At 51.6% G+C, this 19,935-nt stretch overlaps 3 protein-coding genes across 7 annotated transcripts in view; all 3 read right to left on the reverse strand.

Moving 5' to 3' along the window:
- LOC137662197 (dynein axonemal light chain 1-like) overlaps positions 1-2,399 on the reverse strand; it is a 31,853-nt gene extending 29,454 nt beyond the window's left edge. For all 5 annotated transcript variants that reach the window (XM_068398326.1, XM_068398327.1, XM_068398325.1 and 2 more), the window contains exon 1: positions 1,817-2,399. In XM_068398326.1, the coding sequence (XP_068254427.1) occupies positions 1,817-2,378 (562 nt within the window). In that variant the 5' untranslated portion in view covers positions 2,379-2,399. The remainder of the gene's footprint in view (positions 1-1,816) is intronic.
- A 251-nt stretch (positions 2,400-2,650) lies between these two features.
- LOC137662147 (acyl-coenzyme A thioesterase 1-like) lies at positions 2,651-8,807 on the reverse strand. Its single transcript, XM_068398240.1, has 3 exons — positions 8,125-8,807; positions 6,313-6,515; positions 2,651-4,539 (listed from the first exon to the last, which is right to left on the reverse strand). The coding sequence occupies exons 1-3, from the start codon at positions 8,726-8,728 to the stop codon at positions 3,934-3,936; spliced, it is 1,413 nt and encodes a 470-aa protein (XP_068254341.1). The 5' UTR covers positions 8,729-8,807; the 3' UTR covers positions 2,651-3,933.
- A 2,093-nt stretch (positions 8,808-10,900) lies between these two features.
- LOC137661732 (acyl-coenzyme A thioesterase 5-like) lies at positions 10,901-16,425 on the reverse strand. The gene is made up of 3 exons (XM_068397356.1): positions 15,816-16,425; positions 12,102-12,304; positions 10,901-11,482 (listed from the first exon to the last, which is right to left on the reverse strand). Exons 1-3 carry the CDS (start codon positions 16,423-16,425, stop codon positions 10,901-10,903), a joined length of 1,395 nt encoding a protein of 464 aa, XP_068253457.1.
- Positions 16,426-19,935: the final 3,510 nt, after the last annotated feature.

Genomic DNA, 19,935 nt, shown 5'->3' on the forward strand with positions numbered 1-19,935 from the left:
GCGGAAAACTCCTAACTTACAGCATTAGGAAGTCAGAAAAGGACTGAAACATGCTTTTGGGTTCTTTTTCTTTTAGTTCTGAAATTTTTCACAGAAGTTCAGTATTCTACTTGAGAGAAAATATGTCTGGATAAATTTATCATAATGCCTTAACCTTTAGTTAACAACCGTCAGCCTAGATGGCTAGGAAAAAAAAAGTATTTATTCATTTATCACCCCTACCTGGAAAGCTTTCTAGCAAGAACAGGTGATCAGAACACAGTCAAGCATGAATGTGTTTCTCTCTCATGAAGACAAACTTTAACTTACACAAGGAGCCTGGACTGCCTTCCTGAGTGCCTACACATGCCCAAGTATACAGTTTCTGCATAGCACACTAAAAAGCAGGATAAAATGGGCTACACAACTTTACTACTGCTTAAAAACAAGCAAACAAGAAAACCCCACATCTTTAACTCTTATGCCTGAATTGAGAAGCCTCTTTCATATTAAAATTACAGCATAAGCCCACTCATGTCTTCTCACTTTTACTAAGAACGGTTCACGTTTAAGATTCCTATCTTAATAATATTAACATTTTTCCATCCCTGGAGCAAAGAAAGGCATGGTAGTAATGCCATAACTGGATCTTCCATCAAGAAAGATGCCAGTATCATTTAAGCACCGATTTCAGACTTCCACACTATTACAATGCCAGACTTCCTAAAGGGAAAATGCAGTTGCATCTTGCAGATCTCTGGATTCCCACTGAGCTCAGCAGAAATCCAGCTCATCCTCTAAGGCAGGATATATCAAAACAACCATGTCTCAGTGATGGAAAATCCAGAATGCTGACTAAACATTTGATCCAAAATTCAAAGTTCAATCTCTGTTGTTGTTTTCTTCTTCAGTGGACTTTGGATCCGTATCTAAAAAGATTATTGGTGTGGAAATCATTCACTGAAAAGACTTAAATCCCTAATAACTGTAGTGGTACTTACAGGATTTACTGAACCAAGTTGTTATAAATTAGAAGTAATATGGAGGGCAGTTCTAGTAGCGCAACGCTCAGGGAAATACAATAAGTTTAAAACATGGCTCAACTGTACAAACACCATCATTGGTGTAAGGTTTCATTTTCCAACACCACTAGCAGTCCATCAGAATACCACACCTCATAAAGCACAAGCATCCCACAAGCAGAACAGGTAGAACTTCCTCAGAAATCCATTTTGCCTTCATACCACAGAACAGCCAAAGTAACTCAACTATTAACTTAGCTTTGGCTCTGGTGTAAGAGTAGTATTTTCTAGAATCTCTTCTGCTGCTCTACTTACTGGCATGTGTTTCAGAGGAAAGAAAAGTACCTTTTCGATTCGATCCTACTCAGGGTAAAATCCTTGGGAGATTTAGCACAGGCTCACATGATGAAGCATATCAGCTTTTCCAAACAGATTCTGGTAGTCCAGAGCAAACATCAAACCTACTGAAAAATCGTAGGCTGACAGCAGCGACATGGTGAACTCTACAACCCCTATACTCGTTTACCCTCTGCCTGTCCACAAGAGCCACCTGCCCGTGGCTGCCCTGGCAGTGTCGCCACGCACAGGCTGTGCCGTGTCCCGACAAGCCTTTGGAAGTGTCTCTGTAAGATTTCAAAGGAAAAAAAACCGGCCACCTGTCTGCAGGGCGGCGTTCATATCTGTTACGGAATATGGATTTCCTGGGTCACATCCTTTGTATGTTTTTCTTTTAAAAGAGACTTTCCTTGCTCCGGACAGAGAAGCCGGGGGTTCCCGCCCGCCCCAGGGCGAAGGCCTCCGGCCGGGGCACTCACCCGGCGGCAGGAAGAGGGAGCCCCTTACACCTCCCTCCTTCAGCCGGATCCTCCGCACGCCGGGGGCCGTGAACCACCTCTCCACCTCGGCCTTGGCCACCACCGGCCCGGGGAGGGCGCCGGGCAGGCTGTGGCCCTGGTGCACCAACATCTCCACCTTCATCGGCGTGTCGGTGCTGCGGGGAACCAGCCGCTGGTACGGCCGCTCCATGCCGGCGGGGGCGAGGCTCCAGAAGAGCCCCATGGGCTCCACGCCGGTGTAGTCTCCGCCGTGCGAGGCGTCCGTGCCCAGGTGCAGCTCGCCGCGGCTGTCCGCCCGGTAGTGCGCGCACGACTGGAAGAGGCAGCCGCGCTCATCGGCCGCCACCGCCCGCAGGGTCACCGGCTGCCCCGGGCCCAGCCCCGCCACCCGCGTCTCCAGCCGCTCGTCCGCCAAGCCGGCGGTGGGGGACACGGCTACGCTTACAGCCCGCCGCCGCGGCGGTGGGGGGGGCAACGGCGGGGCACGGCACAGGGCCCGCGCCGGAGCCGAGGCGGCGGCGACGACGACCGCTCTCCACATGACGGCGGCAGGTGGCCGAGAGCCGCTGCGCCAGCGGCAATAACGGCAGCGCGGCCGCCGCCCCCTCCAGGCAGCCTCAGTCGATAGCAGAGCCCATCTCCCCCCGCCCGGACGGCGCGTTGCCACAGCGACAGCGCAGGGCCGGGGCGGGGCGGGAAAGGCCGCCTCCCCCGCGGCCGTGCCCGCCTCCGCACCGCCTCCCGCTTCCCCCGCCCGCCCCCGCAGCTTTCCCCCAAACCATCTGTAGAGGTTAACGTTTCATTTTAATCCATTAAAAATTACAGTGAACGCAGAACGCATAAACACACCTATAGAATTCACATAAAACACCAACAGCCACTTAGCCTATATCCACTCAGCTGGCGTTCGTAAGGCACTGACCTGTTAACAACTTATTTTTATACGATAGTGCAAACTCACCAGCACCCCACGAGCAATATTCAGTGCTTTTTCTTTCAAGCTCATACTGGGGTGCCGAGCATCCCCGACAATCCCCAGGCAGGGGGTGAGAGGGGCCGGCTGCAGGAGTGAAGCCCGGAGGCCTGCAGGGCCCAGTGGGAGAGAGAGCAGCTCCCAGCACAGCGACGCCACCGCCCCACCGCCACTTCCAGCCGGCCTCCCCGCGCACGACGGCAGCTCCTACAAACCGGCCTGCACAGTGCTCCGTGGCAAGGCAAAGATGCCTCAAGGAGCTGCCGTGCCAGCCTCGCAGCCTCGCTATTTTTAGCAGCACTTACAAGCAGGCAGCTGTGGAGGCATTAAGGGAACATACAGGCATAGAGAAACTGCCATCCAACAGTGCTGTGGACCTGCACCAGGATATCCAGCCCTGCTGAGGAGATGCCCACCAGCAGTTCCAGGCGTGACTACCAATGGGTCCAAGCCTGTTGTTTCTTCGTGCTTACGAACCTTCCAAACGTGTACAGATGTCTCTTTTCCATTGCATGTGCCCAGAATGTCACCTCAGACTATGAGCTGTTGTCTATAAATGGGAGACGTGTTATATGAGGATGCAAGCACAATATTGCTGCTTTTGGTAAGTAAGATATTAGGTATTAAGTGTTAAGGCAGATGCATTTCAGTGATGTGGAAGGAGCAACGAAGGAGAGGGAAGTGCATAGGGAGAACAGAAATATTACTGGAGGCAGGAAGAGAGAACAGCTGCTTCCAGAAAAACTAGAGCACAAAGATGGCTCTGGTAACAGCAATGGTGTACAACATGTTTCCTCTGAGAAAGCCAAGGCAAATTTTCATCCCAGTTCTCAGCTTGGATGAGTTACCTTCCATTTAAATTCACATTCAAAGCAGACCCAACCTTACCACTATCATTTTTCCACAGCTCGTAATCCCATACTACACGCAACAGGAGGCAAAGACCTCTAACTGAGGTTAGAGGAGGGTGTTAAAAGGAAGCAGCTCTCATACGCCCACCCACTATCATCCTCCAAGAAACCCAACAGCTTATTCTCTGATGTTCTTTGTTCTCATTCAGAGCCATTTAACAAAACAAACTTGAAACACCAGCATCTCCATCTGTAAAGTAACCTAACTCACATCACAGCTTACTGGATGTTCCAGATGGCTTGCCCGTGAGGTGTTTGCGGAAGAAAGCTTGGATCTGCCGCCAAGCATCTACCTGTGCCTCGCAGTGTGCCTTGGGCTCCCCTCCCCACACCACAGGCTTTCCAACTAGCAGGTGCATTGAAGCTGCACACATCGGGAAAAAGGGGGGTTCAATGTAGTGCCCTGCTCCAGGATAACAGATTATCTCAGGCTTTTCCTTCCCGTGAGCTTGCAAACGTTTGCTCCCCTCAACTGCAAAGAATTCGCTTTTCCAGTTGTGATCATCCTGGCCAACAACGAACAAGAAGTGACACTCAGCCTTCTCCAAAGGGATAAAGCTTTGGCAGTCAGGCTCTTCTAGCGGGTTGTTCAGTACATCGACAATATCAGCAATCCCGGACTTGTTGACGTTGATGCGTTTTGCATCGGCACCAAGGGGTGGAATGGTGACATCCTTGTAGCAGAGCACTGCGCCCACATTTGCCACCGAGCTGTTGATAAGGGCGGTGGCCGTGATGCCCTTTAGGAAGGAGGCCATGGAGATGCAGAGGTCACCCCCCTTTGAGATTCCAAGCAAACCAATCCCTGGACCTTTAACCTGGAGGGGAGAGAAAAGAAACCACAAGCAATGAACCACGGCATGCCACTTCTTTAAAATGTTGCCATGTTCACAGCAGTGTCTGTCCTGAATCTGGACCCGAAGGATAGGCATGTAAGGTCCTCTGTGCAGGGCCCACCTCTGAGGGACCCTGGGACACTGTTCCATGCTTGATTTATAATCATAAGCCCCGCTGAGACTGCAGCATCATCCTGACAAAACTAGAAGGCTCAGTGCTGAAGCATAGGCAGGGGCTACGGCTGTGCTTGCAAAAAGCATGCAGATGTGCAGCCCCAGATTCATTTTGCTTATAAGGCAGTTCAGGGAAGAAAAGGGAAGGGGCAGGGGAGGACTGTTCTACAAGTGCTTTCTTTCAGCACAAAATGCTCAAAGTCAGCAATGACTATGATACTGTCATCAGTTATGAAAATGTATTTCTTATATTCAACCACTGTCTTCGATTCCCCTATTAAGAAGCTAACATGGGGTAGCAGACTCCACATCAACTGCTCTCCCATTTTTCTAGTATGCTTGGTGCCTAACACACAGTGAAAAGGAAGTATTCTGAGGTAGCTTACTCATGAAAATGTATCTTCAAAAAATAACCTATTAAACCCATTTTTCTAAGCAAATTGTACAGTCCTCTGGAGTCAATCTAGAATAGCTTACCTTCATTTTCTTTTACACAACCAAATTAACTAGAATAGGAAAGCTAAATGATCTTACAGGGTGCTGAGATCCTCTAAAGATATTGGAAGAAGGTTAGCTAATATAACTGTTCCAACATCCAAAGACCCTCAGCGGTAAAAAGGCTCTGAGACAGCATCAAAATTTAATACCTTTTGTACGTTATCACCAGGCTCCAAACCCACTGACTTTGAAGCATGGAAAAGGGGAAATTAGAAAACATGGCTGAAACTTTGCAATGTGTTAAAAACATGGTGAGGGTATCAGTGGAGGTGTTAATGGGAGGCTATGGTACTGCTCTCAGGGTGGGGGAAAAAGGCAGGGGGGAAGCAATTTTCAGAATTTTTTGGGCAAAGAGGTGGCACGAGCAGTTAGGCAGTTAGGGCAACTAAAAAACAACCAAGACCTTTAACAACTACTCATCTTTCTGAGGTTAAGGAAGGTACTTATTTTGAGTTCTCCAGAGAAACCAGGTGTTGCCTTGTGCAATTCTAGTTATTGTCATGCTCAGCTACTTGGAAGGAGATGAAGAACCGAGGTGGGTTCTCTTCCAAGAGGTGTCAACTTAGGAGGATCCCCAAATTCACAATTAGCTACTAAAACCCACACTCACCAAACACCAACATTTGGAAAGATTTTAAACAGATCAGACAATACACAGCAACAAACGTGTACTAGTGGACTTCCTTGGGACCTGGATCACAGAAGGTTATCATGTACTCCACGGCTGAAAAGGCCATTTAGTTCTGAAGGACATTCTACAGAGCATAGACCTAGAAGCCCCGCTGGAAGTCCAATAAGCCTCCAGGCAACTACTACCCTAGTTATGACATTGGGCTGAATGGAGAGGAAATTACCAGTATGTGACCTATGTGTCACTGTGTCACGTGGCCAGTTCAAAAGGAAGAATTGGAATAATCTCCCAGAGAACCATTGTAATGGGAGTTAAAGATATAAAACAAATTAATTACAGCCAACTTGAATGGAGCTGCTATTTTAAGTACAGCAGCTCTGCCCCATCTGCAGTCTGACAGGACCTGACTAATGAGAGTTCCCTGTAGTGAGAGCGTCAACGAACAAACCAACCTGGGTGTGTCGTAACATATAGTTTACAGCTTCTTCAAAATATTCCAGGTGAAATTCCTTCATCTCTTTGGGGAGATCTTCATAGCTGTAGAAAGCCAGAGCCAGCACAGCAAAGCCATAGTTGGCCAGCAGGCATGCCCTGTATTCTGGGAGTCCCCCTCCAGTTCCATATAAGTCAATAACTCCCGGAAAGGGGCCACTTCCTGCAAGAGATCGCATAACAGGACACATTAACCCACAATTTTAAATTTATATTCCAAATTCACAGGCCTGGGAATGTGTCTTTTTTAAAAGAAAAAAACATAGAGCAGCAGAATGGTACTTAGGGGCCTAAATTACTGTGCCGGTTTTCAGTAAATGGCTACATTGCTTCAAGATTAAACAAGACAGCACAAAATAGCAGGCCTGCTAATGTTCTGGAAGGGAAGGGATCCCTTGACAAGTCACAACTAGTTTTCTATATCATGTAAATTCACTGCAAAGGTATCAAGCGCTGCTTCAAAAATACCCAGGAGGCTTCTTCCCAGTGAATTTCTCAGAAGACTGATCAAAAAAATCTCATCTTCTGATGGTTCCAGCTTCTCGGTTTCAGTGTAAACATACTATAGCCACTTATTCTGGGATTAAGAGAAGTATTTGCAACCAGCCTTGCTAACCTGGTGAGGGAAGCTTTACATGAGGTTCATCGGGGACAGAGACTGAAGTCCAGAGCGGAGAGAGATTGCTGCAAACTGGTAACAAAGTATGGAAAGGAGGAGGCCAAGAGGGAGACTGCCATTCCTGCTCAGAAGGGAGGGTGAGGCTTCCCTCACGTGTCTGCAGACTAACATGCAGAACCTGGGCAAGAAACAAGAACTGGAAATCCACCTCCAGCCACAGGGCTACAATGCCATCAGCATCCGGGACACTGGCTGGGACAGCATGTATGATTTTGGCGCTATCACGGAGGAGTTACCAGGGAAGACAGGGAAGAAAGGGGAGAGGGGAAGGCACGTGCTACATAGACAAGCTCCTTGAGCACATGGGGTTCCAGAGATATGCTTGGTGAAAGCCTCTGGGTCACAGGGCAAAGGAAAGGTGGGATGTGGTGGTGGTGTGGCTGCTACGGACCACCCAACCAAGAGGAGGCAAGAGATGAGGCTTCCTACAGACAACTAGCAGAAGTCTGGACAGCTGCTGGGAGGACAACCCAGCATTTGTCAGGCAATCTGAAAACGTCACAGACTCTCTCAGTGATTATTTTCTGACAAAAATACTGTAAGGGCAAACCTGTCTAATGCTTTGCTTGATCTTCTGCTCAGAAATAGGGAAGAACTGGGGACAAATGTGGCCACAAAAGGTAGCTTCAGGATCTGCAGAGAGGCTGGGAAGGGAAGAAGCAGGCTTAGGACTCTAGACTTCTGGAGAGAAAACTTCAACTTATTCAAAGAATTACTAGCTGAATTCCCTGGAAAACAGACAGGTAGAGGAAAGGCACCTTGAAGACTGGCTGACACCACCTCCCACAGCATTTGGAAACAAAAAGGGTACTTTGATCAATGCCTTCATGTCCAATACGAGTCAATAAAACAAACTCACATGTGTTTTAGGCCATGTAGCTGTGGATCTGCAGATCAAAGCTAATCGGGCTGGTAAGGCCACTCCTTGAAGAGTGCCCAGTGCCAGCTGGTGAGGTCCAGCTCCCCCTTGTCCTCTGCCTGGCACCAGCCTCAAGGGGAGTCTGGAGGGGGTCTGGCTCCGGGCCTGGGAGCACTGGGCAGAGAGCGGAGGCAGCACCCGCGGCGGAAGGAGCCCGGCACAGCCGGTACTCACCGGGGGGCAGGAAAAGCGTCGCCCGGATCCTCCCCTCTCGCACCGGGACTCTCCGCACCCCGTCCCGCAGGAACACCCGCCCATGCTGCGCCTGGGCCAGGAGCCGCCGGGGGGGCTCCCCGTGGCCCTCAAACACCTCCAGCTGCAGGACGAAGGGGGTCTGCACGTCCCGCTTCACCAGCCGCCTGAAGGGCTTCTGGGGTTGCAAAGCCCAGAGCAGCCCCATGGGCTCCAGGCCGGAGAAGCTGCCTCCCGGCAGCGCGGGGCAGCGGGCGAGGTCCAGCTCCCCATTGTCCCCCGCCTGGTAGCGAGCGCAGGCCTGGAAGAGCTCGCCCGTCTCGTCCTGCAAGGATGTCCGCAGCGTGACCTGCTGCCGCGGGCCGAGGCCCTGCACAGTGATGGCCAGCGGCTCATCGAAGAGGCTGCGGGTGGCGGGCGAGAGGCGGACAGAGGGGGCCATGGAGGAGAGGCTGCGGGCGGAGGCCGTCCTGGGGGTCCGCGCGGGGCTGCGGGGCTGCGGGGCTGTGGGGCTGGAGCAGGGCAGCCACCTCTGCCAGCCACAGGAGCTCGCCCGGCACAGGGAGCGGGCAGTGACCTGCCACATGGCCCCGGGTCGCTTCCGCCTCTGGGGGCGGATTCCGGGGCAGGCTCCCGCGGGACCGGATCAGGGCTCGGGCGGGCGGTCCGGGAGCGCCGCTGACACGCCCCGGAGGGCCGGAGCGGGCCGGCAGGTCACTCGCCCGGCCTGCCAGGCTCCTCCCCTGCCTTTCTTCCCCTCCCCGGCTGTGGGAGGGTTCTCCGCCGAAGACTCGCTGGGCTGAGAGCCGTCCTAGCCCGGGGAGCTCCTCCTCGGTGCTTCCCCACAGCTCCCCAGGGCTGGGCGGTGGCTGTGGGCGAGGGGACGTGCGGGGAAGGGCGGGCAGAGGTGTTGACGAGCCGCCGAGTAGAATCGCAGTCGGGATTCACTGTCAGGACAGGGAAGGGCCTGTGTGCGACCGACCGCACCGACATGGGGCAGCCCGGGCAGCGCAGGGGCTCCTGCCCGCCAGCAGCGACCCTGAGCAGGGCCGTGCTGGGCCGTGCAGCTCCGCAGAGGAACGGCAGCGACACCCAGCCCCGGCCGAGGCAGGGAGAAGCCAAACCAGCGCCAGCCTGGCATAGCTTCATGTCTTCTTGCCGCCTCTTCCTCCATGTTGGTCACCCCAATGCCTGGGCAAGGCAGGTTATGTCTCCACCAGGCTCTGCCCAGCCCTGGCACCTGCACAGCGATGAGTTGGGAAGGATGGTCAGGGTGGTGAGGGAGGGATGAGGGAGGGGCGCTTTCACAGACTCTTTAGGCAGGTCAGGAAACACCTGGCTCTTCCAGTAATGGGTTGTACAGGGGTTTAAAAAAGAAGTCCATTCAGTCCGTCTTACCCGGAGCTGGATCTTTTGCTCCAAAGGGAACTGCAAACGCAGAGCTGCTTCCTCAGGCTGGTGACTTCTCCTGGGAGAAGGTAGAGATGCCTCTCGCTCAGAGCTCCCCATGTCTGACTTAGTGGTGTGAAACAAGTGTAAATATCTGAGGGATTCCTCAGCATTGTCCTATTTTGAAATACTAAGTGGTCAGAGGTATTGGGCAGAGTCTCAGCAGTCTTTCCCCCTGGAGATTGCCCTGTCTCTCCTAAACAAGTGAGGTGCTTTGTCATCTAGCATTTGGGTATGCTGTCTGATGACCAGCCCTCAATGTGTGGTGACATCTGTTGTTGAGAACACTTGGCTTCCAATGCTGGATTTGATCACCAGCTTGACCATATGCTGGAGCAGATGCTACGGGAAAGGGCCCTGAAGGCTTAAGCAACACTCCTCCTCCACACTTGGTGCCCCGAGAGCAGTAGAAGAGTGAAGGTAAGGGGGCTATGTATCAGTCTTCTCTGCTTTACTCTCCCTACCTGGGCAGCCCTTGCTCCCAGGCTCCTGCAAGTTCTACCCTGGGATGAGAGGGTGGTTGAGATGCAAAGACCCCTGCTTCTAACCAAAACACAGCAAATAACTCCATGGCTTTCAAATCTCAGACTCTTTATTACAATTCTCACCCTAATAATGAAGCTGAAAAGGTTCCATCCACATCGTGTGGGAGAAGATCACAATGGCTGTAAATTCAGCAGAATGGCCTTTGGCATGATATCTTGGGGTCAGAAGCAGCCATGAGCTGGAGCACTTCCTTCTGAAAGGAAGATGGAAAGAAGGCACAGAGGGCAAACAACCCTTCCCGAGGCTTAACCAGAGACAGCCCAGCATCCTGGCTATGGCATCCATTCTTACACACTGCCAGCAGCAGAGAGGTCAGAGACATTTCCATTTGTGATGAGACATTCACTATAAGAGTGGTGAAATCCCTGCTCCAAAATTAGCATTTGAGAGGTGTTGCTTTAAAGTATGAGCTGAGATAGTGTATGCATGTAGAGACCACAGTGATGTGCAAAGTACTGTCAAGTATTAGAAGAACAGAAAGCACCTGAGAAATGTAACTGAGCATTTTGCACATGATCTGTTTTTTCAAGGGCTAATGCAAGTCTATTTGCCATTCCTTTTCTTGACCCTTGAGCAAAAAAGTTCAGGGAAAACCAGAAAAGGCAAACCCAGTTCTTTTCTGAGTTATGGGTGTGCAAAGTCACGGAAAATACTCTGAGTTGTATCAAACCCTGTGAACAAGGTTTGACCTGATAAATGTCAAAGAATTTATCAGATCTGTTTGTTCAAAGTTGTGTGTTGCTTGCACCTTATTTTTTGCACATTAATTGGCATTTAAATATTTGTTGAAAAAAGCCTGGATCTGTGGCCAAGCATGAACCTGAGCTTTAGAATAAGCCCTGAGCTCCCCACCCAGGACTACTCGCTTGGGAGAAGTGGGATGCTTTGCTGTGGGGTGCAAAGGGAAAAAGGGAGGGTCAATCCAGTGCCCTGTTCCAGGGTAGGAGAGAATCTGAAAATTTTCCTTCCCTTGAGCCTGCAAAAGCTTGCAGGCCTCAGTAGCATGATACTCAGATTTAAAAATGCGATCATCTTGTCCAACAACGAATAGTAACTGTGCCTCAGCTTTCTCTAGTGGGATCAGGCTTCGGTTGCCAGGGGCATAAAAGGGGTCAATAAAGGCTTCAGAATAATCAAGAAGATTGGAATCAATGACCTTGACCTGTTGTTCATCGACGGGCAAAGGGGGGATGGTTTTATCCTTGTAACAGAGAGGAAAAATTGTATTGGCCACAGGGCCACCGAGGGAAGCAACGGCTGTGATGTTCTTCAGGAAGACAGCCATGGCGAGACACAGATCAGCTCCTTTGGAGTAACCGAGCAGTCCAACCCCTGGTCCCTTCACCTGGTAGAGAGGAGGAAATGCCCATCAGTATTGAGCTGAAAACCACAACAGCTAGTTCCTGGAGGGGAACATTTTATAATGCTGAGAGTTTGCAAAACACTGTGAAGGAGGTGATGGCAACGACTAGTTTTTCTTCTGGACAATTGCCAAGCAACTCCCCGTCAAACTGCTGCCTTTGATAACGTTCCCTGGTGCACTGACATCAGCCAAGAGAGGGGGAATGTGATTTCACCAATTTGAGGACAGGTTGTATGGCACGGCTAAGAGTTATTAGTCTTGGACCCTGTCAGATGCTCTTTACTTTTCACTTTTGAGACTGGAGGAGGACATTTAGTGGCAGTTCATGAAGGCTGTGTCCTGCCCAACATTCCCACCTTGTTATGTCTCAGCTGTGTCTTGTGAGATTGCTTTGTGATCTCTCTCCACTGCCCTTCCAGTGCATATCTGTTTGACCCCTCCTCTTTCATAGAGCCCAAGCACCAAAACTCCTGGCAGATGCCAGCTGTGCCAGGTGAGTATTTCAGCAGTTTCCTCCAGAGATAACTCAGGCAAAGTGACAGGCACTTTGGAGAAGAAGCACTCCCAGGGGAACCCAGTGGGACATGGAGGGTGCTCCTACCTGTGGGTGCTGCAGCATATAGTCCAGCGCCTCTTCAAAATATTCCAGGTGGAGTTCAGTTGGCATCTGGGGCAGGTCCTCATATTGATAATAAGCCAGGGCCAGTGTGACAAAGCCATGATTAGCCAGCAGGCTGGCTCTGTGCTCAAAAAGACCTCCTCCAAGTCCCTGTATGTCGATGATCCCTGGAAAGGGGTCTTCTCCTGGAGCAGACAAGACAAAGAGCAGTATTGCCTGAAATGACTCCTTTCAGTGTTTCTCTGGTTTAGAGCACATCAAACCAGGTACACAACAGGAACTGCAGAAAAGCACCTTTTGGGGAAAGGACATGACCAGTCACTCAGCTGTGTGGTGTCAGCAGCTGAAAAAAACGTAGAGTGGGTTGCAGAGGAAGAAAGGCTTGGGAGCAGAACCTCTTGGCTATGGTGCAAACCCTTATTTGTTTTAGAAATTGGCATGATTATGGAATCACAGAATCACAGAATCAACCAGGTTGGAAGAGACCTCAGGGATCATCGAGTCCAACCGTTGCCCTTACACCACCCTGTCAACTAGACCATGGCACTAAGTGCCATGTCCAGTCTTTTCTTAAACACATCCAGAGATGGTGACTCCACCACCTCCCTGGGCAGCCCATTCCAATGTCTAATAACCCTTTCTGTAAAGAAATTCTTCCTGATGTCCAACCTGAACCTCCCCTGGCGAAGCTTGAGGCTGTGCCCTCTTGTCCTATCGCTAGTTGCCCGGGAGAAGAGGCCAACTCCCACTTCACTACAACCTCCCTTCAGGTAGTTGTAGACTGCAATAAGGTCACCTCGGAGCCTCCTCTTCTCCAGGCTAAACAACCCCAGCTCCCTCAGCCGTTCCTCGTAGGTCAGACCCTCCAGACCCTTCACCAGCTTGGTCGCCCTCCTCTGGACTCGCTCCAACACCTCAACATCTTTCTTGAAATGCGGGGCCCAGAACTGGACACAGTACTCAAGATGCGGCCTTACCAGTGCCGAGCAGAGAGCGACGATCACTTCCCTAGACCGGCTGGCTACACTATTCCTAATAGAGGCCAGGATGCCATTGGCCTTCTTGGACACCTGGGCACACTGCTGGCTCATGTTTAGCCAGCTGTCGATCAGCACCCCCAGGTCTCTTTCCACCGGGCCGCTTTCTAACCACTTTTCCCCCCAGCCTGTAGAGCTGCATGGGGTTGTTGTGGCCAAAGTGTAAGACCCGGCACTTGTTCTTGTTGAACCTCATGCCGTTGGTCTCAGCCCATCTATCTAACCTGTCCAAATCCCTCTGTAGGGCCTTCCTACCCTCCAGCAGATCGACACTCCCACCCAGCTTGGTGTCATCTGCTGTCATCTTGGATTTCTGCATTGTGCTTAGGGCCAACAGGCAGAGACCGTTGAAGGTGTCTTCTCAGCTTCTCTTCTCCCTGTAAGCAGCCCTGTAACAACAACCACTTCACCTGGTGCTGTAAAAATCTTCAAGGTATCATGATTTGATAGATGTAATACTATTAAGGTAGAAATTGTAAGCATTTGCATTTGTATTGTGGCTTTTGAACATTTGGGATCCCTTGAAAAGTGGTAAGTGGGATCCACTCAATCAGCACGTCATCTCTTTGGAGACCATGTCTCTGCTTAGGATGCCATGGGTATCTCACAGGGTGATCGGAAGATCATTGTTTGGATCTTCCGTTCTTGGCCCAGGATCCTCTTTTCCTCAGCCTGTGAAAATCCTGCTCGTGTCCACCCGGTGCAAGGGAAGAGGGTGCTCTGCATGTTGCTTTCCTACAGCCTGATGGGTTTTGGGATTGCAGGGCCCAGGGAAACCCCACAGGCCCCAGGCGAGAGAAGGTCTGGGTCTCCATAGACTGTGAGCATTCAAAGCAGTGGCTGTGTACCCTAGAGGCCAGGAGCGCAATTGACTGTGGCTCAGCTGAGTGTAGCAGGGCTCTGTGGCCTTGCACTAAACACACACAGAAAAGGTGGTAGTGCTGAATAAGGCTGTGGGGGTGCTCAGGGGAGGTGGGACAGTACTATAGCAAAGGCCCTTTGAGCTCTCCACCTTTACATGGCCTTAGGTCGTTTGCTGAGGAGTATCCAACTCCTGAATCTGAATGTGGAGTTGTATGGCAAAATCATGATGGGGGTATCTCAGTGCAGAACAATTTGAGTGTGGTGAAATCATGGTTGCAAAACACATCTCTGAATGGAACTGTGTAACAGCAATGCTGACTACAGACCAAGCTTACAGTCTTGCTAAGCTGAAGATTGGCTGTGGTGGCAGCAGTATGAGAATAAACTCCTGTCCTGTGCCTAGGAAACAATTCGAAGCACCAGAGAGTGTGGCAAGGGCCTATAATTTTAAAACACACACAAAAGGAGCAGGTCAGGGGACACTGAGGAAATGCACCAACATTTGGCTTACTGTAAGCGCCTCAGCTCAGGGGAAGCAGGACATTTTGGATACAAAATGCATGCAGGTGGCTTCTTCCATCTCCTGGTCAGCAGATGGGGGTAGAGGTGAGGCAGGGGAGGGAGCCCTGGCCTCGCTGCGGGTGGGATGCTGAGCCTGTGAAGTCAGCCCTCTGGCACCCCGGACTCTGGCAGGGAAGCCTCTGTGTAGGTGCCCAGAAGATGCTGCAGCCTGATGGTGTCTTGGGCAACTCTTACACCTCAGAAAGGTGCTCTGCACCTTTTCCAGAACAATGAAATGATTGTCTTTTCCTGTTGGAAAGGTTTCATCCCTGTAAATGTTCTTGAGACCCTCCTCTTCCCCCTTTCATGAACTGATGATGTCCACAGGAACCCCAACATGGTGGACCATGGTCACCATATAGTTAGTTGCTACTGTGCTATGGGGAGAGGGAGGATCCCCCAAACCCTCCCACTGAGGAGGACTGCCAAGGACTGACTGGCACAGAGCACCTCTCCACCACTCTCTTCTGCAGCTTCTCGTCTCCAGCGGCCCTCCTGTCATGCTCACTTCCACTTACTGTGCATTTCTCCGCATTTGTAACCTCAAGCTTTGGGCAAGAAGAGTTATTCCTCTGCCTGCTTCCACAACTGTGTCCTGGCACCCGCATGGCCAGGTGTCTTGGTTTTGTGGGGATAAAATTTATAGAATCACTTTTCTGTTACATATTGTTTCAGTTTGTGGATAGCTGTGGTATGGTGATCAAGGCCATTAGCAGTTAAATGCAGGGCAGCTGACCCAGGCTGGCCCACGGGTGTGTGCTATATCATTAATGTCACATTCACTATAAAAGGGAAAGCTTGCTGGGGAGGGGTGGGGCTTTTTTTGCTCTGCTTTCTTCCCATTCTCTCAACAATTGGTATCCCTGGAGTGACTTGCCACCACTCTGCGGGTTAAGTATAATTTTGTGGTTTTTTTATTACCATTGATATTGGTTTTCTTATTTTATTAAATCTGTTTAAATTTCAACCCATGAGTCTCCCTCCTTTTCCCAGTTCCCTTTCTCGGTTGGGGAAGGGACATTGGGTGATAGAACAACTGGTTATTGTTTAGCCCCGGCTGTGGGCTGAACAAAGACACCAGGTGAATTTGGAATGATGGTCAGGCTGGTCAGTGGCGCAGACGGGAGGGAAGGACGGGGGCTTTCACAGACTCCTCTTTACAGAGGACATGGAACAGCTTGCACGGACAAAACATTGGTTTAGGGAAACCAGGATGGCTGCAGCCAGTACTCACCGGGGGGCAGGAAAAGTGTTGCCCGGATCCTTCCCTCTCGCACCGGGACTCTCCGCACCCCGTCCCGCAGGAACACCCGCTCATGCTGCGCCTGGGCCAGGAGCCGCCGGGGGGGCTCCCCGTGGCCCTCAAACACCTCCAGCTGCAGGACGAAGGGGGTCTGCACGTCCCGCTTCATCATATTCCAGAGGGGTTTCTGGGGCTGCAAAGCCCAGAGCAGCCCCATGGGCTCCAGGCCGGAGAAGCTGCCTCCCGGCAGCGCGGGGCAGCGGGCGAGGTCCAGCTCCCCATTGTCCCCTGCCTGGTAGCGAGCGCAGGCCTGGAAGAGCTCGCCCATCTCATCCTGCAAGGATGTCCGCAGCGTGACCTGCTGCCGCGGGCCGAGGCCCTGCACAGTGATGGCCAGCGGCTCATCGAAGAGGCTGCGGGTGGCGGGCGAGAGGCGGACAGAGGGGGCCATGGAGGAGAGGCTGCGGGCAGAGGCCGTCCTGGGGGTCCGCGTGGGGCTGCGGGGCTGTGGGGCTGGAGGCGTGGAGCTGGAGCAGGGCAGCCACCTCTGCCAGCCACAGGAGCTCACCCGGCACAGGGAGCGAGCAGTGACCTGCCACATGGCTCCTGACTTGCTGCCTTCACTGTGTCTGCATTCAAGCTGAGGCTTCTTTTACCAATGCAGCTTCCCACACACAGGTGAGGGGAGGGGAATCCGGGCAGGAGCTGTGTGGGCCCACATCACACTGCCAGACATAAAGGCTGCCTAGAGCTGCCACTGAAGCCCTGTCAGCGCCCAGGGCAGGGCAGGATTGGTACAGCCAGTCCCCTGGCATTGCATGAGCATCTCCAAAGGGCAGCAGCTCTGCCCACACACGTATTACAGAATCACAGAATCACAGAATGTTAGGGATTGGAAGGGACCTCGAAAGATCATCTAGTCCAATCCCCCTGCCAGAGCAGGATTACCTAGATCATATCACACAGGAGCGCGTCCAGGCGGGTTTTGAATGTCTCCAGAGAAGGAGACTCCACAACCTCTCTGGGCAGCCTGTTCCAGTGTTCAGTTACCCTCACCGTAAAGAAGTTTTTCCTCATATTTATGTGGAACCTCCTGTGTTCCAGCTTGCACCCATTGCCTCTTGTCCTGTCAATGGATGTCACTGAGAAGAGCCTGGCTCCATCCTCATGACACTTACCCTTTACATATTTATAAACATTAATGAGGTTACCCCTCAGTCTCCTCTTCTCTAAGCTAAAGAGACCCAGCTCCCTCAGCCTCTCCTCATAAGGGAGATGTTCCACCCCCTTAATCAACTTCGTGGCTCTGCGCTGGACTCTCTCTAGCAGTTCCCCATCCTTCTTGAACTGAGGGTCCTAGAACTGGACACAATATTCCAGATGCGGCCTCACCAGGGCAGAGTAGAGGGGGAGGAGAACCTCTCTTGACCTGCTAACCACACCCCTTCTAATACACCCCAGGATGCCATTGGCCTTCTTGGCCACAAGGGCACATTGCTGGCTCATGGTCATCCTGCTGTCCACTAGGACCCCCAGGTCCCTTTCCCCTACGCTGGTCTCCAACAGGTCTGTCCCCAACTTGTACTGGTACATGGGGTTGTTCTTGCCCAGATGCAGGACTCTACACTTGCCCTTGTTATATTTCATTAAATTTCTCCCCACCCAACTCTCCAGCCTGTCTAGGTCTCTCTGAATGGCTGCGCAGCCTTCTGGTGTGTCAGCCACTTCTCCCAGTTTGGTGTCATCAGTGAACTTGCTGACAGTGCACTCTATTCCCTCATCCAAGTCATTAATGAATATATTGAATAGAACTGGTCCCAGTACCAACCCTTGAGGGACTCCACTAGATACAGGCCTCCAACTGGACTCTGTCGCATTGACCACCACTCTGGCTTCTTTCCTTCAGCCAGTCCACAATCCACCTCACTACTCGATCATCCAGACCACACTTCCTCAGTTTAGCTGCGAGGATGCTGTGGGAGACTGTGTCAAACGCTTTACTGAAATCGAGATAGACCACATCCACAGCTTTACCATCATCTATCCACCGGGTAACATCCTCATAAAAGGCTATCAAGTTGGTTGAGCATGACTTCCCCTTGGTGAAGCCATGCTGAGTGCCCCTAATGATCCCCCTATCCTTGATGTGCCTAGAGACAGCACCAAGGACAAGTTGTTCCATCACCTTTCCAGGGATGGAGGCTGACCGGTCTATAGTTACCCGGGTCCTCCTTCATGCCCTTTTTGAAGACTGGAGTGACATTCACTTTCCTCCAGTCCTCAGGCACCTCTCCCGTTGCCCACGACTTAGCAAAGATGATGGAGAGTGGCCTAGCAATGACTTCCGCCAGCTCCCTCAGCACCCACAGGTGCATCCCATCAGGGCCCATGGATTTATGGACGTCCAGATTGCTTAATTGGTCCCTGACCCAGCCCTCATCAACCAAGACAGATTCCTCCTCTATCCTGACTTCTTCTGGGGCCTCAGGGGTCCGGGGCTCCTCAGGACAGCCTCCAGCAGTATAGACAGAAGCAAAGAAGGCATTCAGTAACTCCGCCTTCTTTTTATCCTCTGTCTCCAGGGCCCCCACCTCATTCATCAGTGGGCCTACATTGCCTCTAGTGTTAGTTTTACCTGCAATGTATTTGAAGAAGCCCTTTTTGTTGTCCTTGACCTCTCTTGCAAGGTTTAATTCCAAGGAGGCCTTAGCTTTCCTAGTTGCCTCCCTACATCCTCTGACAACAGACTTATATTCCTCCCAAGTGGCCAGCCCCTCCTTCCACGATCTGTACACTCTCTTCTTCCACTTGAGTTTGCCCAGCAGTCCCCTGTACCATGCAGGTTTCCTGGTACCCTTTCTTGACTTCCTACCTGCTGGGATTGCTCTGATCTTGAGCTTGGAAGAAGCAGTTCTTGAATGCTAACCTACTATCTTGGGCCCCCCTTACCTTCTAGTACCCTGTCCCATGGGATTTCCCCTAGCAATTGCTTGAAAAAGGCCAAAGTTGGCCTACTGAAGTCCAGGGTTGTAATTCTGCTAGCTATTCTGTTCCTGCCACATGAGACTCTGAACTCTACCATCTCATGGTCACTACAACCAAGGCTGCCCTCAACCATCACGGCTTCAACCAGACCCTCCTTGTTAGCGAGAACAAGATCCAGCAACGCTCCTCTCCTAGTTGGCTCATCCACCATTTGCATCAGAAAGTTATCATCAATGCACTGGAGGAACCTCCTGGACTGAGGATGGCTGGCTGAGTAGGCCTTCCAGCAAATATCAGGGTAGTTGAAATCCCCCACGACAACCAGGCCCTGTAATTGCGAGACTGCTCTCAGCTGCCTGTAGAAGGCCTCATCACCCTCCTCATCCTGATCTGGTGGCCTGTAATAGACACCCACAACAGTATCACCCCTGCCAGCCTGCCCCTTAATTCGCACCCACAAACTCTCAACTCGCTCCTGATCCGCCCCTGGATAGAAGTCAATACATTCTAGCTGCTCACTCACATAAAAAGCAACTCCACCACCTCTCCTTAGTGGCCTGTCTTTCCTGAACAGGACATAGCCATCCCTGACCACATTCCAGTCATGCGAAGTGTCCCACCAAGTCTCTGTAATCGCCACTAGACCGTAACCCCCCCGACCGAACACGGATTTCTAACTCCTCCTGTTTATTCCCCATGCTGTGTGCATTGGTGTACAGGCATTTCAGGGAGCGAGCTGAGCACACCGATTTCACCCCAGGGGGATGGGAGGCCTCCTGGTCTACCTCAACACTAGAGCGTTGCCCCAGTGGTGCAAGCCCAGCTACTACCCCATCCCCCTTCGAATCTAGTTTAAAGCTCTCCGAATGAGCCCTGCTAATTCCTGTCCCAGAACCCTTTTGCCCCTACAACATAAGCCTTTCCCATGTATTACGGTCACGTCTGGTGTCTTATAAAACCAGCCATTATCAAAGAACCCAAAGCCCTGCCTGTAGCACCAGTCTCATAGCCAGGCATTTATGGAGAGAATCCTACTATTCCATCCCACGTCATCACCCAAAAATGGAAGGAGGGAGGAGAAAACAACTTGTGCCCCAGACTCTTTCACCAACCGTCCTAGGGCCTT

Source organism: Nyctibius grandis, chromosome 4, assembly GCF_013368605.1.
Source record: "Nyctibius grandis isolate bNycGra1 chromosome 4, bNycGra1.pri, whole genome shotgun sequence".
Classification (NCBI taxonomy): Eukaryota; Metazoa; Chordata; class Aves; order Nyctibiiformes; family Nyctibiidae; genus Nyctibius; species Nyctibius grandis.